This window comes from Mytilus trossulus, chromosome 7 (genome assembly GCF_036588685.1).
Source record: "Mytilus trossulus isolate FHL-02 chromosome 7, PNRI_Mtr1.1.1.hap1, whole genome shotgun sequence".
Taxonomy (NCBI): domain Eukaryota; kingdom Metazoa; phylum Mollusca; class Bivalvia; order Mytilida; family Mytilidae; genus Mytilus; species Mytilus trossulus.
This window is the reverse complement of record NC_086379.1, coordinates 73,674,596-73,693,009: the sequence shown is the minus strand read 5'-3', so window position 1 is coordinate 73,693,009 and position 18,414 is coordinate 73,674,596. Positions and strand designations below refer to the sequence as shown.

Below are 18,414 nucleotides of genomic sequence, written 5' to 3'. Positions count from 1 at the left end.
TCTAATTTTAATGCCAAATTAAAGTATTGACCCCCAATTTCATGGTCCAGTGAACATGTAAAATGATAGTGCGAGTGGGGCATCTGTGTACTATGGACACATTCTTGTTCTCTATTTTTCAAAATTTCAAAATGTCTTAGAAAAAAAAAATACTGGTACATACATGTTTATATTGTTTTCTGCAATAATGTACCCATATTACATATTAGTTAAAACCGTCTTCTATTTTTGTTTTCAGTTTCTTTGAACCATTGCCAAAGTCTGACCATCAGTTTGGTATTCGTAATTTTTCCGGTCGTGTAGTATATGATGCCACTAATTTCTTACCTAGTAATCGTGACCATTTACCAGATGATATTATGTGGGTGCTTTCTAAACAGAACTGTAACTTTGGATTTGCTACTCATCTTTTTAACCAAGAAATAAAACAGCCAAGAGGTATTTTGTTTATGTCCTATATAAATATAATACAAGTGCATAATATTTTATATAGATTCTGCCACTGCATCAAGTGTGATGCAATATTTATCCACTCAAGATAGTTAAGTTTTCAAATTAAAAACCTGAAGTTTGCTGTCGAGAGTGGATAAATACTGAATTATACAAGACAGGTTGTGGAATCTGATTCTCTATTGATTTTTTTTAACAATATGCAGGCAAAATTATTCCTTCTGTCCAAATGGTCTGCAAAAAAGATGTGTTCTTTTTATGCGACATCAGCAGGCATGTTGCCTTTTTTCAACATGCCACAATAGGAAATTCTGAGGAAAGCAAGAACACTTGTTATAATAGAATTTTGACCAATGAAAAACTGAGATCAAACAAATCACAATAACCAACAGGTCAGGAAAAGGATACATTGGGCAAGAATTAGAGAAACAATTTTGATATGAGTTTATTTTTGATTTTAGAAATCAAGTGAGCACCTTTAAAAATTATTAGACCATCTTAAAACAGAAGTTGAAATTCAACAGTAACTCAGAAAATTTGTTTACTCAGTTGCTGGTTCAACTGTATTTATTTTTATGAAAATATACATACTACAAAATACTGTAAATTTAGAAATTAATGCGAGGTTTTTATTATTGTGAAAAATGCGACTGAGTTGTAAACGCAATAATTTAAACTCGCAATTTGAAATATTTTATATGATTTTAACAGGATTTTCTCAAAATCGTAAAAATTAAAATCGCATTTAAGTCTAAAATGACAAAATGGCAATAATTTCGGAATTTACAGTACATGAAAATAAATTGATTATGCAGTATATGAATAAAATTGAGAATGGAATTGGGGAATGTGTCAAAGAGACAACAACCCGACCAAATAAAAAACAACAGCAGAAGGTCACCAACAGGTCTTCAATGTAGCGAGAAATTCCCGCACCCGGAGGCGTCCTTCAGCTGGCCCCTAAACAAATATATACTAGTTCAGTGATAATGAACGCCATACTAATTTCCAAATTGTACACAAGAAACTAATATAAAAATAATACAAGACTAACAAAGGCCAGAGGCTCCTGACTTGGGACAGGCGCAAAAATGCGGCGGGGTTAAACATGTTTGTGAGATCTCAACCCTCCCCCTATATCTCTAACCAATGTAGAAAAATAAACGCATAACAATACGCACATTAAAATTCAGTTCAAGAGAAGTCCGAGTCTGATGTCAGAAGATGTAACTAAAGAAAATAAACAAAATGACAATAATACATAAATAACAACAGACTACTAGCAGTTAACTGACATGCCAGCTCCAGACTTCAATTAAACTGACTGAAAGATTATGATTTCATCATATGAACATCAGGCACAATCCTTCCTGTTAGGGGTTTAGTATCATACCATCATAACATATATGAGAAGAACATAACCCATGTCATGCCAACAACTGTTTTTAGAATAAATGTCTTTAGTTCCGACACAAAGACCTTATCAGTGACTCAATATTAACGCCAAAATATGCAATCTTTAATGACTTGACAACAGTATCGTAATTATATCCCTTCTTAATCAGTCTATTTAAAGGTTTTGTAAGTTTCTATTTATTATGCTTTCAATACCATATTACTTGTAGACTATAACATTACTTTGTTTACAGAGAATGGACCAAAAGGTTTAAAACATAGAATTTTGCCTGGTGGTTCAAGTAAAAGGTAAGAATGTGACACTACTTTTCATTTTGATAGTTCTAGTTCATTGTTGAAGGTATCAAGACAAAATTGCCATTACTGCAATTGCTCATCATTTTTATGCAAAAAATGGTTTCAGTTCTCTAACTTTTGTTAACTCAACCAAATGTATACACAATGTTTATTATAAAAGATCAAGTCTGAATTTAGGTTGCTTCACTTTTACCATTCTAGAGTTATGTCCCTTTATAAATAGAAATATTACTGGATTTTCATTTCCTTTCTCTAACTTAACTTGCCTGAATCAATCTTATGAAACTCATACACAATTCTTATTACCACAAAACTCACATCTATTGTGGATTTGGGTGGTCACTTTAACCTTTCTTGAGTTATATCCCTTTAAAACGTTATGCTAACATTGGCATTATCTGTGTGGGATAATCCCATGGAAACATTCTCCCTTTTTAGCTCACCTGGCCCGAAGGGCCAAGTGAGCTTTTCCCATCACTTTGCGTCCGGCGTCGGGCGGCGTCCGGCGTCCGGCGGCGGACGTCGTTGTTAACTTTTACAAAAATCTTCTCCTCTGAAACTACTGGGCCAAATCAAACCAAACTTGGCCACACTCATCATTGGGGTATCTAGTTTAAAAAATGTGTGGCATGACCCGGTCAACCAACCAAGATGGCCGCCACAGCTAAAAATAGAACATAGGGGTAAAATGCAGTTTTTGGCTTATAACTCAAAAACCAAAGCATTTAGAGCAAATCTGACATGGGGTAAATATGTTTATCAGGTCAAGATCTATCTGCCCTGAAATTTTCAGATGAATCAGTCAATAGGTTGTTGGGTTGCTGCCCCTGAATTGGTAATTTTGATGAAATTTTGCTGTTTTTGGTTATTATCTTGAATAGTATTATAGATAGAGATAAACTGTAAACAGCAATAATGTTCAGCAAAGTAAGATCTACAAATAAGTCAACATGACCAAAATGGTCAGTTGACCCATTTAGGAGTTATTGCCGTTTATAGTAAATTTTTAACCATTTTTCGTAAATTAAAGTAATCTTTTACAAAAATCTTCTCCTCTGAAACTACTGAGCCAAATTAATCCAAACTTGGCCACTATCATCTTTGGGGTATCTAGTTTAAAAAATGTGTGGCGTGACCTGGTCAACCAACCAAGATGGCCGCCACGGCTAAAAATAGAACATAGGGGTAAAATGCAGTTTTTGGCTTATAACTCAAAAACCAAAAAATTTTGAGGAAATCTGACATGGGATAAAAATGTTTATCTGCCCTAAAATTTTCAGATGAATCGGTCAATTGGTTGTTGGGTTGCTGCTCCTGAATTGGTAATTTTAAGGAAATTTTGCTGTTTTTGGTTTTTATCTTGAATATTATTATAGATAGAGATAAACTGTAAACAGCAATAATGTTCAACAAAGTAAGATCTACAAATAAGTCAACATGACCGAAATGGTCAGTTGACCCGTTTAGGAGTTATTGCCCTTTATAGTCAATTTTAAACCATTTTTTCGTAAATCTTAGTTATCTTTACAAAAATCTTCTCCTCTGAAACTACTGGGCCAAATTAATCCAAACTTGGCAACAATCATCTTTGGGGTATCTAGTTTAAAAAATGTGTGGCGTGACCAGGTCAACCAACCAAGATGGACACAAAGGCTAAAAAATAGAACATAGGGGTAAAATGCAGTTTTTGGCTTATAACTCAAAAACCAAAGCATTTAGAGCAATCTGACTTGGGGTGAAATTGCTTATCAGATCAATATCTATCTGCCCTGTAATTGTCAGATGAATCTGACAACCTGTTGTTGGGTTGCTGCCCGTGAATTGGAAATTTTAAGGAAATTTTGCTGTTTTTGGTTATTATCTTGAATATTATTATAGATAAAGATAAACTGTAAACAGCAATAATGTTCAGCAAAGTAGGATCTATAAATAAGTCAACATGACCGAAATGGTCGATTGACCCCCTAAGGAGTTATTGTCCTTTATAGTCAATTTTTAATTAACATTTCCACTGATACTTCTGGGCCAAGTTCATTATAGATAGAGATAATTGTAAGCAGCAAGACTGTTTAGTAAAGTAAGATTTAAAAACACATCACCATCAACAAAACACAATTTTGTCATGAATTCATCTGTTTCCTTTGTTTAATATTCACATATACAAGATCATACAAAGGTGAGCGACACAGGCTCTTTAGAGCCTCTAGTTTTTTTTAACAAATTCACAATCTGATATTAAAATCTTCCAATTTGTAATTAAACTGTTGATAAATTGTATTTTTAAATACTGATAAATCTGAATTTTCTGCCAGAAACCTGAACAGGGGAGATAACTACAAGTAGTATAAAAGTATAGATTTATATTCCTGTATAAACAGTTTTAAAATTTTAGATATTCTTCCTCATCATTGTCATATTGTATTTTGATTTTTTTTCATTTCAGTGAATGTAAGGGATCAGTATATTCTGACTTTCAACTAAAGATCAACAATTTACTGAAAACACTTGTGCATGCCAAATGTCATTTTGTACAGTGTTTAAAGGTAAGCTACTGTTAAACTTTAGAATTTATTATTTCAACTGAAACTGACTTCATTTGTTATGGATTTTTTATCATTTTATGGAATAAGAGTTTGTCGTACATAAAGGTAAAGTTGAATGTTAAACAAAGTACACATTTTCTATAAGCTTGGTTGCAGATTTTGGCAAACCTTGAAAATCAAATGTCTCTAAAAATTGATACCTTATAAAGATTGCTTATTGTTTGTTTCACATGTTATAATTAGAAATATAAGCAAGTTAATCCTGCTTTTTTATGTGCCATTTATAGTCAGCACTTTGGTGTTGACAGGAATATCAATTATGTTGTCATTTTTATAAATTTCCTGTTTACAAAACTTTGATTTTTTTGAAAAACTGAGGATTTTCTTATCCCAGGCATAGATTACCTTAGCCATATTTGGCACAACATTTTGAAATTTTGGATCCTCAATGCTCTTCAACCTTTATAACTATTTTTGGAGAAAGACGGCTTCAAGCCGTCAATCCCCTATGGGGTTGACCAGAGTGACACTCCCTCACATCATTCATTTTGTTTTTATACATGTTATAGTGTGGAAAACCCCCCAACAAATCTTACTTAGATTGAAGAGAAGGAGACCCAGAAATGAATAGTTTGACTTTAAACACTTTTTTACACATTTTCCTTCTGTTTCTCACAAAATTATCGTATCTTGAACTCACCTTTACACTATTTAGGTTTATTTTACAATCCGGAAAAATTAGTATGACGAGATATTCTAAATATATCCAACCTACATTGTATTTTATAGTGACGTCATTCTTGGAAGAAGCAGGGATATCCTTCACCAGTTCACTGGTTATTTAAATCATTCTTAGAGATCGTGCACTAATTACAAATTTGTATTTGTTAAATCTAAACATAATATTGTTTACTGTAGATGATTTTAACATCAACATACAATACTTTAATTTGTAGGTCAACAACTTTCAAAATAAACAAAGATCGTGGGGTTACATGAGACAAGGGAAAGAAACGATTTTATTACTTTTTTCGGGTCTCACTAATCAGAGACAAGAAGCGTCAAAAAGCGACACAAGAAGCGTCAAGAAGACTATTTAGCGACAAGAAAAAATTATTCTTCTTGTCGCTAAAATTCTTCTTGTCGCTAATTACTGAGACCACTTTTTTTCTTTAAACATTCTGAGAATCTTCCTCCAATGCAGGAGCACCTCAATTGATGAGTAATTATCCACTAAAATAAAAGTTAATGTATTTAAACACTTCAAATGTGACATTTCATTGGATTAGTAGTCTTCTATTAAAACTTAATTGTTGTGTACCTACATTATCATTGTAATGGTAAAAAAAAAAATAATAAAAATTTGCATTTTGTAGTTTAAACAATATTTATTATTTACAAATATTTCAAAATTAAGATTTGGAAACAAGCTTCATACAGTTTACATCACTCATATTGTTTTTTTATTAGTACCTGTTTCCCTGTGATGAGAGTTGTAACTCGGAACTTTAACAATGGAAATTTAAAACTGAATAGATTTTTCAGTCCACACTTTCTAAAGAAAAAACTTAAAAATCCAAGAGTACTGTTACAAAAAATGGAAAATTGCCCTAGCCTGCAGTTCAGTGGTACACAATCAAGATTTCAAAAAATATTGTAGTTGTTGTGAAATGACAGGATTCAGATGAGTTTTAGATAATTAGCTATCAACTTTAATCAAATGTTTAGATTTAGGTGATGCAGATCTCTTCCATTGGTCCAAATCGAATCCTAAACTAAGGAAATGAAATTACATAAACAACAATTGATTTCAATATTGTCAACCTTTCTACATGTTCTAGCTGTTCTCTTTTTCATTCTTCATATGAAAACTATCAAAAGATACCTCCCCTTGCCAAAAACATAATTAAATAGAAACAAGGGCCGTCTTTCCCCTCAGAGCTATTCAGCTCTTTGATTTTTTTATATGAGTGTCACAGATGAGTCTTATGTAGATGAAACGCGCGTCTGGCATACTAAATTATAATCCTGGTACTTTTAATAACTATTATAGATATTATTTACAAGAAAGCAAATAAGCTGAATTATTTTTTTACAAAATCAATTCAAGTGATAATAACTTAGCTTACTGTAAAGAACAGGGGATATTTAATTTCAATGCTTTAATATTATTATGTTTTATGTATTTTCAGTCCAATGATAGAGGAGAAATGGATTTATATGATAAAGATGTGATAATCAGACAACTAAGATCATTACAAATTCTAGAAACAGTTCATCTTATGGCAGGAGGTATAAAGTTCATAGACAAGAAAGCAAAATCTGTAGCACACAGTTCTAAATGTAACTTTGCATTTCTTGAAGAGTGAAATGAAAGATGTTACAGAAAATTTTAAAAAAAACATGAATATATGCATGAATAAGAGGTTTAATCCATATTGGAATTATCTTAGTAGGTTTCTGTTTATTAACTGGATTTTTAATAAAAAAGGCATATTTGCCTGTAGAAAAGTGATATCCACAGTTCTAAACATTACACAGTTTTAAATGCAAATTTATGTTTGAGTAAACATTGCAATGAAAGATTAAAAAAATATGAAGAGTTTCAAAATCAGTCAGTTATCCACTCACAAACATCTTATAAATAAACAACTGATTCTTTTCAGCTTCTGTAATTTTCATAATACTGTTATTAGGGCCCCGCCGACTAAGGCGGGTCGCCCTATAGTGATCAGTCTGTCCGTCCGTAACACTTTCGTGTCCGCTCCATATCTAGAGAACCATTATGATTTCATACTTAATACTTAACATGATTATCAACCAACACCAGAGGGTGTGTCATGTTGTATGTACAACTTTCTAGGTCAAAGGTCAAGGTCAAAAAATTTGGTTTTAGTTGACAACCCCCTGTCCTGTGGTGAAGATCGTGTCCGCTCCATATCTAGATAACCGTTATGATTTCAAAGTTTATACTTGACATCCATTTCAACAACCACCAGAGGGCGTGTCATGATGTATGTACAACTTCCTAGGTCAAAGGTCAAGGTCAAAAACTTTGGTTTAGAGTTGACAACCCCATGTCCTGTGGGATTGTGTCCGCTCCAAATCTAGATAACGGTTATGATTTCAAAGTTTATACTTGACATCCATTTTAACAACCACCAAAGGGCGTGTCATGATGTATGTTCAACTTCCTAGGTCAAAGGTCAAGGTCAAAGGTCAAGGTCAAAAACTTTGGTTTAGAGTTGACAACCCCGTGTCCTGTGGGATTGTGTCCGCTCCAAATCTAGATAACCCTTATGATTTCAAAGTTTATACTTGACATCCATTTTAACCACCACCAGAGGGCGTGTCATGATGTATGTACAACTTCCTAGGTCAAAGGTCAACGTCAAAAAAACTTTGGTTTCAGTTGACAATCCTGTGTCCTGTGGTGAAGATTGTGTCCGCTCTATATCTTGAGAACCATTATGATTTCAAATATTATACTTGACATCCATTTTAACCAACACCAGAGGGTGTGTCATGATGTATGTACCACTTCCTAGGTCAAAGGTCTGTCTGTCTGTCTGTTGGTCTGTCCATCGCTAACAAATTTGATCCACACTATATTTTGAGAGGACAGCTGTTATTATTTCATACTTTATACCTGACAAACATTTTCAACTTAACATATATATAAACCAACACCAGAGAATGTGTCATAATGTATGCATCCTAGGTCTAAGGTCAGTCTGTCAGTCTGTCCATCCGTTTGTTGTTCTTAACAAATTGTGTCCGCTCTACCTCTCGAGAACCGTTAATATTTCATACTTTATACTTGGTGGGTCATAATATATTGAAGGCATAATTCTAAAAATATGTGACAAATATCAATTGGGCAGCACCTTTAAACATATTGTTCAAACATCAATCCATACATCCAGAAGTCACCTTAGAGTAGTCAACAATTAGTTCACATCATGCAGTCATATCACTATTATACTATGAAAGTAAGATGAGAATATTTATCAGTTTTAACTTAAAATCTTAGATTGAAATCACACATGAGACTCCTTAGAGTAGTCAACAATTAGTTCACATCATGCAGTCATATCACTATTATACTATGAAATAGTACTATCACTATTACCCCACGTTATTGACAGCGGGGCCCACAGAGATGGCTTCCATCTCAATGATATCTAGTTGTCTCTATTTTCAGGAATTCCACATAGAATGAGATTTAAACTGTTTAACCATAGGTACAGAGTGTTTATGGGACTACATAATCCTTACCAACTAACCTCTCCCCAGGATCAGTGTAAGGTTAGTCCAATTTTCTTTTGTTTGAGCAGCATTGATTGACCTAAATGTTTTTCCTCTCACAAAATTTTAAATATTTGAAAGCTGTGGTGGAATCTATTTTTCATACTTGATAAACATTATTTTGGTTAACTTTTGCTTTTTAAATGATCTGCAAAAGATCATGTTCTTACTTTGTGATTTCATAAGACACGGTCAACTTTTTTCTTGATGTCACACTTACAAAAGTCGGGGAAAAGCAAGAAAATCTGATGGGACAATTGAATTTTGACCAATGAAAAACAGATGAAGCAAACCAGATGTTGATTATACAAAACTATCAAACAGTTCACTAAAAAGCATCTACTGTGCTTACTGGCTAAGAATTAGAGATGATAATGTAGCATCTGATTTAAAAGCTAGATGTAATTACCATTGAAAAGGAAAATAATGTAGCATCGTGACTTAAAAGTGGGTCTCGTTGGGGTCTAAGCGTGACGCGGGATTGCCGATTTTTTGTAAGCCATATTGTGAAAGTCATATTATTGTGTTGTGAAAACGGGAATGAGGCCTTGCGGGATCCGGGAAATGACAAAAATAATGAGAATTGCTTACTTACATAGTGTAAGCGGGATACGGGAATCTGACAAAACCGTAAGCGGGATCCTGGATCGGAACCCCCCAATGAGACCCCCTTAAAAACTAGATGTAATTACCATTGAAAAGGAAAATATTGTAGCATCTGACTTAAAATATTGAAGTAATTATCATAGAAAAGTACTGGTTGTAAGTAGGTCAATACTACATGCAATGCATTTATAGTGACTTATGATTCAGAATTGTTAAAGGTCTTGATATGAAAGTTTGTGAAAGCACATGTTTTAGTCAATTAAACTACAAAAAATAAAATATAAATCATTTAGAAAATACTATTAAATTGTTTGTTTTACAGATAATTTTAGAAAAGTTTCTTAAAGCCATGGATGAAAGCAAATTACCATATGTTAGTACGCAATGGAGAATAGGAAAGAAACATATTTTCTTCAGGTAATTTGAAAGAAAATGTACTATCAGTAAGGTAGTAAGGTACTAAGGCATTAGAAATCACAAATGAAAAACAAATCATCACAATATAGCTCCTAAATACTGACTGTTTCATGAAACATGCCATTGATCATTCTGTGTGAAAATTTTAAAACGGTGAAGGGTTTATGTTAGTTGAAAATAAAATGAAGTCCTTGGTGCAATGGCATTGACATTTTTTGATAAAGCTCATCATTGAAACAAAATTAGCCGATTAGTTGCAAGACAATTTGGTAATACATACATATGAGTGTGAGGCTGATAACTATATTAGTTGAAGAGCAATCACTTCCAATAAATCAATTGTAAAATAGATTTTGTGTTTGTTTAAAAGAATGGTGACTTTCTGCAGAAATAAGGACTTAATGTAGTATGATAAGATAAGATAAGATAAATAATAGTTTATTTGATTAATGTTTATTTCAGTGAAGGAACTAGGCAACAATTAGAAGCTATGAGACAAGAAAAAATACACAATGCTGCTGCTCTGATACAGGCTCATTGGAGAGGTCTGAGATGTAGACTAGAATGGATAACTGTCAAACCAAAACTAGCCAAGCAAAGAGAAAGTTTAATGTCACCAAAACCACAGTTACATAAGTATGGAAACACTTTATTTTTACTCTCTGTTTTTCAATTGAATATTAGAAGATATGGAGTATAATTTAATGAGACAATATTCTTACTTCACAAACAAAGATATCCTTGACATTCAGTCTTCAAGAGTAAACAGGGTGGTAACGGGGGTGCTTGCACAAAAAAACGTGAAATAAGACATAATTTCACATTTAACGAGAATTAATTTCTCTAATGAACGTTGCACGAAAAATAAATACTTTAATTTGAACCTTTTATGACTGAGTCACTGTCTTCTTGTATGTATTAGCTCTTTGTTTTACTTGATATTCCCGATTTAGTATACACATTCATGATATAATTGGTTTACAGCTTTTAAAAAAGTATTTCTTGACGACCTCTGCCAATGTTTGAATTTTATTTGAAAAATACCGAGCACGCAAAATAAGACTTTGAAAATCATGATGCTCTTAAAATTAAATAAGCAGAACATGTTGAAAGAGGCACCTGTCTTGCATGACTAAACGTCAAATAAAAAAGTAAATCACGTTGAACATGAAATAAAAAACGGCGATCACGTTACCCGAAAATAACCCTTTACCACCCTCAGTAAACAGTTTGCTTTTCAATATAATAACCTTGAAATCATCAAAAGTCTAGAAAAGAAGTGAACAAAAATTAACAGAGACTGTCAAATATTATCAAAGATCTGCTAACAACAGCAAAATCTCTAAATGACAAAAAAAAACATTAGGATATTACAAAAGTCTGCTTGAAACTGGTTTTGAAATAACCGTTTAATTCCTTTTATGAATCCTCTGTTATCATCAAAAATTATTTTGGAAGCAGAATATTTAAAAGATCAGCATTTCCAGTCCCCTCATTGATTGACAAAATATGTAGGTTGAAAGATACTTATGAAGCAATTTCCAATTGAATTTGCATTTCTAAGGGACATAACTCCAGTTTACATGTAATTTATCAGCACTGATTTTGAAATTTATTCAAGATATTGCTGAAAGAAACCCTCAAAGAATAAATTTCATAAAAGCCTACAATAAATGTTTGATTGAGGGCACTTCCAATGCAATTTTTTCCATATAACCAAGCGGCATAACTTCTTAAATAATAGTTGGTTGGAACTAATTTTTTCAAAGACATTGCTGATATAACACTTTTAAAATTTCATTTATATTGGCAAGATTTATCCATGAGTAAGTGCTTCAATGAACTGGACAGACAAATAGAGGGATGGACACCTTGTATTCTTTTTTTGTTCCCATGTGGAACAAAAGTATAATGTGAATATATGGCTATATCTAAGTTTTAATTTTACAATCTTGAGGGCTTTACTTTTCCTGGCAGATTAGGAACAATATTTATATTTTGTAATAGTTATATATCTTTGTACATTTTTAGAAAAGATATGAAAAAAACAGGAGTTATTAGAAAGGAACCATATTTATTAGATCAAGCTTCTAAATATTACAATATAAGTATGGTAAGCAAAATTATCTTTTAGAGAAATTTGACATCCTGAATAAAAACTTCAAGAGTATTCAGAATTATTTTTATATTGGGTATAAGCCAGTTCATAAGTTAACAAAACATCTAACACTTGTAACACATGTAAAATCACAAAAACACTAAATTCGGAAGAAAATTCAAAACGGAAATTCAAATGGCAAAATCAAAAAGAAAGAACACATCAAGTGAATGAATAAGAATTGTCGTATTCCTGACTTGGTTCTAGGGCTTCCAAAACAGTCATATACTCCAGTGATTTGTATAATGTCCAGCTGGGCAAAGCATGAAGCGGTCATCTACTTTTTAGTTTTCAAGGCTTTTTCTGTCAATTTAATATAATTCACAATCTTTTTTACCCAACCTTTCGCCTTTATATGTAAATAACATCCACACATTTCCGGTCATAAAAGTGACATGATGATTAATTACTATCAAAACAACCCCTTCTTCAATACTTTCTAATTTTAATCAAGGCTAATTAGTTGTTGGACAGCTGAAATCTACCTGTTCAAGTGACAGGTAAACTATTTTCAGTACTGGACATCGTAAAAATTGATCAGTCTATTCACAATTATTTTCTCACATTTCTGTGTGTTATCGAATTGATTCAGTCCAAAAGATTAAATTCTAAGAAATTAGAAAATCAACATGATTTGATGAAAAAATTTAAAAAAAAATTTAAATGAAAAATCATCAGAACTACGTTGTATGAACTAGATTTTACATATCCGTTTATGGTCCATGTTTTACCATTGTCAAGTCAACATCCCGTTTAAGAAAATGTGATTTTTTATAAAGAAAAGTAAAGTTTTGACCATGTCATTTTGCACAAATAAAGAGTCTAAGGCAGATAAGAGCACGCTGATGTGCACACTTTGAATGATGCACTGCCAATTTAACAGTTTACATCCAAACATCAAATTCATATCAATGTAAAGTTAAAGCTAATGTCAATCGTTGGAATGGCCATCAGATTACCATCATTGCCTTTTGTGACTAAGTCTTATGGGATTAAAATCTGGATCAGATATAAAACGTCCGGCTGGCTCAAATATTTTTTGGAAGCCCTGCTTGGTACAGATATTTTGTTATGTAGGAACATGGTGGCTTAAACCCGATTTAAAGCTAGCTAAACCTCTCATTTGTATGACAGTTTCATCAAATTCTATTATATTGACTATGATGTGTGAACAAAACAAACAGACACAATAGGTAAAAATGTCATAGATAAGAGAACAACAGCTTCATGAACCCCACCAAAAACTCGGGGTGATCTCATGTGCTCCAGATTGGTAAGCAGATATTGTCTTTAAAGATTCAAGATATTTTGGAATTGTACTACTTTTGTCAATTTTAAAAAGTATGCTACCTTATTCATGTTATTTAGAATGTCAGAACTACCTAGATGTATTATTTAATCGTCAATTTTTTTTTATTTTTTTTTTTTAAACATCCACTTATGGTATGAAAGATGGTAACCAAATTCCAATTTAAAATACAAGAAATGTATTGAAAAAATATGACTGAATTTTTACCTTTCTATTAAAACTTGAACCATATTGTTGTGCCCTACTCAGCAGAGTATATTTATTTTATTTGTCAAATGCTCTCATCTGTTGTCTGTTAAAGATAAGACAATTTAAGGATGCAGTAAATCATTTTCAACCATTTTTCTTTCAGGAAGCAGCTCCAGACATCCCAAACACCAGGTCCTATTGTGTTAATGGTCAGGTCAAGCTCAGCTATCCTCAAATCAGGGTTCTAAAACATGATTATTCAGGTAAGTGTAAATGGTCAGGTCAAACTTACCTATTTTCGGATTAGAGGCCTTAAAGCTGACTATTAAGGTATTTGTAGAAAGTCCGCCATCACTTATGATTAAAGACTCAGCTTTAATCTAATCTGATGGCTGTTTAAAACACGACTACTCAAGTGTATAAAAAGAGTAAAAAAACAGTTATATCAGTACCTGGCATTTGACTGTTTTCAGACAAAAGATTTTAAACGTGATTTCAGTATGTGTGAGTGGTTAAGTCAGACTCAACTTTTCACTGATAGGAGAGCTTAGAGTAGACATGGTCCAAGGACACAGTTATTGTCCTTTGGTTTTCGTTGTCTACAAATTTAGTCCCTAGTGTAAACAGTGTATAACTTACATGTTTTATTTAATACACTTTCCCAATTTATTTCTTTATATTAAATGCATGAAATATTAAGTAGGGGGATGTAATTACATGTCAAAAAAATTTGGGTGCTGAAACTTTATGTTAAGTAGTGAATTGGTCCAGTTCTAAAAGGTCATATTTTATCACGTCTGAAGCTGTCAAACTGAATTTTACACCTCCTTAACACAGAATTATCAATATTTTGAGTTAGAGCTGGTAGAAGTTTCTATAATTTTGATATTATTTGTCTCACTGGTAGTACACTACACTGTAAAAATATTTTTGAGAAAGAGCAGGTGCGATTTTTTTAATTTGAATTTATTGTCTAAAAGAAATGCACTATGAAATAACTGTGTTCTCGGGCCACATGTCTCACAATAAAACATTAAAATATTCTGTGTTTTAGTCATGTAAATTGTGCATGTCTTAAAAATTTCTAAGCTTTTAATTTAGGAGATTATTGGAATTTTCTGTAGAAAATTCAAGTTTCTTAGCTGAAGATATATGCTAAATTTTATATTAAAGAATAGAATCACAGTAAAAGTAGCTTTAAGTTTCAGCTGAAAATTGACAATTTTTCACTGGAGAAGTCTCTAAAAATCAGGAGATGCCCATCCCCAAACTATAGTTTATTTTATATTATAATAACTTTTTTACAGCCAAAGATACTCCAGAAAATGTACTTAGAAAAGGTTCAGAGGTTAGAGTAGTTGGACCGTCAGCAAAGAAAGGACATTTAATTGTAGACCACAAAACCATTTGTTACCATGTACCCTATCAGATGTTAGACATTAAGGTAAGGCTATGTGATGGATACAAACTATATACAAAAAAAAGATGTGGTATGATTGCCAAAGAGAAAACTGTCCATAAGAGACCAAATTACACAGAAAGTTCATAATTATATGTCACTGTATAGCCTTCAACAATAAGTAGAGTTCATATCGAATATTAAGTTATCTATATGGCCCCAAAATGACAAATGTAATACAATTACAACGAACTTATTAATTTACAAAAAAATGAATGAAAAACCAAATATGTAACACAGCAACAAACAATAACCACTAAATTACAGGCTCCTAACTTGTGACAGGCACTTACAACTAGAATATATCAAGGTTCAACATGTTAGTAGGATCCCAACCCTCTCCTGAATTTGGGACAGTGGTGTCACAGTTCAAATCAATAATAAACTATAAAAATCTGTTGAAAGACTTTAACTCATCAGATGGATACAAATAGAAATACATAAAAACAATAACACAAGAGTGGATGTGGTTAGGTACTTGTACATCTCCATTACAAAAAGACAGAGTATATATTTGAGAGTGTGTATGTTACTTATTAATCTTAAATTTATTTTGTACAAATACAGACTAGCAGGAACTCAATAAAGGTGTCTGATTGTAATTATTTGTTCATGTGTCTCCTGTCTCTTGCCACACTATTATAGCAAGTTTCTATTAATAGATGAGTTTAAAAGTTCTTATCATTATATCTATTTAGTTTAGTTTAGTTTAAACATATTTATTTATAGTGGATTGGGAAACAAGTTTTGCAACTTATATTAATCCCTCTCCACTTTGTGGGTGCGAGTGCTGCCTTGTAGCGGCATTAGCCTACTCTTTTTCGTCTTTAACGTGCAAGAGATATGGCTCTCTCTTAACACGGGTCAGCCATTTATCGTCCCCGTCCGACGGACTATCATCGTTTCCTCAAGACCATACTCGCAAATGGTGTCAAGGGAGAGCCGAAAATTGAGTTCCTGAAATTTTCATCCCAAATGGGAATCGAACCAGGAACCTTTGTGTTAGTAGTCCAATGCACTAACCACTACACCACGGCTCTCTTATATCATTGCAACTGTGAAAATTGATAAAGCAAGATAGATAGTTTTTTTTTCAATTTCAGACAGTGCCAGAACTTCCAGGGATGAACATCTAGACAAACATGTATACACTAGATATTTCAAGAATCAAAGTTAGACAAACAAGTTCTGAAAAGCTAGTACATGTACCAAAACTTCAACAGGATTAATTGTAACTGACTGTTTGAGAACTTTCAAAGCAAGTGTATGAAGTTTTAAGGAACATGAGAACAATGAATACCTTCCAGGGATAAATTAATTACATATTGTATTAATAGACATCTGTACCAAAATGTATGATGACAAATATAATCTACCTCAATTTCCACAATCAGCCATCATTAAATGATAGCAGTATAGTTGGTTTTTTTTAGAAATCTTGCCTTTGTTTTGAAAAATTATGTGTATGTACCTCATCATTATTGATGAATTATTATCTTTCTTATGACTTAAATATTTTGGGGGATTTTTAAAGCTTTTATATCTGAACATATGTTTCTGTTTAAAATATTTGATTTCTAAGGACGTTTTTAGAGCAATGGTTTAGCTCATTACTGTGGATCCATTTATTTTTGATAGTACCAATATTTTTGTATAAAGGAACATTTGCATATTTGTGGATATTTCATTTTGTGGTTTTGCCAAAGTCTGCATACAATGGTAGATTGACATCTATGAATTAAACAAAAAAATCTGTTTTTTTTTTAAACCATTAGTGTATTACTCAAGTCATCAGTACGGCCCATCAGTTCATACATGTATCAACAAATTCTGCATTCTTTCTGTTCTACCTGCCACCAAAAATGATATTCATTTACTTTAATAAATGGACCTGGTATAAAGGTTTTCATTATATCTTCATGAACAAGCCATTGTTCTAACCCTCTTACTTAGCAACTTTACCAAAACTTTTTCTAAACCTATCCAAACCGAAACACATAAGATAGTTATAGACTGGCAAATTCCAACTGGTTAGTTCTTCAATTGTATGAAACTTGCCTATTTTACTTAATTTCGGTCTTATTTTGGGGTATTTTAACAAAACAAGTCTGAAGATAACTTTATTACTTATTGAATTTATATTTTGAAATCTTGTGTTATAACAACTGTGTTTACTTGTAAATGGTGCTTAATGTGATACGATATGTTTTACATCACATAAAACTTTGTAATCAGATTATTTAGAAATCATGTTGATACACCATGAAAGGGATCAATACATTATCATTATATTTATTCATTCACATTTAGATACGATCGCCATGGTGATAATGTTATATGTAAATATTTGTTGTTATGTTACCAGTTTGTATTTACTGTGATAGTTTGTTGTTTGTTTATATATTTTACATATATAAATTGTTACCAAATGATATTAAAGAATTGTAAAACTTGATTTCATCATTTACGATCATTTGAGACGCAACACAGGGAAACATTTGAATCAGCAAATTTAAATAATTTTCAAATCTCATGTGCAGCAAGCTATAAAGGGCCCCAAAATGACTAGTGTAAAACAAAATGGGAAAATGTATGGTTCTAAAAATGAGGGAGTTTCAATGATATAGTTACATTGAAGAGTGACAGACCAAAACACAAAACTTAACACTGAGCAATGAAATGTGAAAATGAGGTCAAGGTCAAATCAAACCTGCCAGACTGACATGTTCTTCGTAAAATATTTCCATACACAACACTGAATATTATAAACCTATTGGATATACTTTTTAAAATAAGACCAAAATACAAAAAGTTAACTTTAACCACTGAACTAATAAAATAAGGTCAAGGTCAGATGACACCTGCCAGTTGGACATGTACACCTTACAATAATTCCATACATAAAATATAGTTGAACTTTGGCTTATAGCATCTGATATATGGACTTGATCATGAAAACTTAACCTGGTTCAATGATCCATGAAATATGCATTATGATGGTGAGGTCAGATGAAAACTGTCTGACAGGCATGACTGATGAAGATCTTGCAAGGTAAGCACATACTAAATATAGTTATCCTACTACTCATAATAGACTATACGATTTAAGGAGTTGGAGCAGATGAAAGTCAAGGTGACATGTCTTCCTGGGGACGTCTACCTTGTGAAGTAACATACTAAAAATCTAAAGAGTCGATCTAATACAAAGTAGGGTTGGTTCAAATTCACATCACATTCTCTTGAATATGTTTATGATTTGACA

General features: G+C 32.4%; 1 protein-coding gene across 4 annotated transcripts in view; it reads left to right on the top strand.

Annotated features, from left to right (window-relative positions):
• Positions 1-16,340, top strand: part of LOC134725772 (unconventional myosin-VIIa-like) — a 54,286-nt gene extending 37,946 nt beyond the window's left edge. For all 4 annotated transcript variants that reach the window (XM_063589915.1, XM_063589917.1, XM_063589918.1 and 1 more), the window contains 11 exons: positions 239-438; positions 2,100-2,154; positions 4,607-4,706; positions 6,899-6,998; positions 8,911-9,014; positions 9,943-10,037; positions 10,500-10,673; positions 12,069-12,150; positions 13,857-13,956; positions 15,001-15,137; positions 16,256-16,340. In XM_063589915.1, the coding sequence (XP_063445985.1) occupies positions 239-438; positions 2,100-2,154; positions 4,607-4,706; positions 6,899-6,998; positions 8,911-9,014; positions 9,943-10,037; positions 10,500-10,673; positions 12,069-12,150; positions 13,857-13,956; positions 15,001-15,137; positions 16,256-16,288 (1,180 nt within the window). In that variant the 3' untranslated portion in view covers positions 16,289-16,340. The remainder of the gene's footprint in view (positions 1-238; positions 439-2,099; positions 2,155-4,606; positions 4,707-6,898; positions 6,999-8,910; positions 9,015-9,942; positions 10,038-10,499; positions 10,674-12,068; positions 12,151-13,856; positions 13,957-15,000; positions 15,138-16,255) is intronic.
• The last annotated feature ends 2,074 nt before the right edge of the window (positions 16,341-18,414 follow it).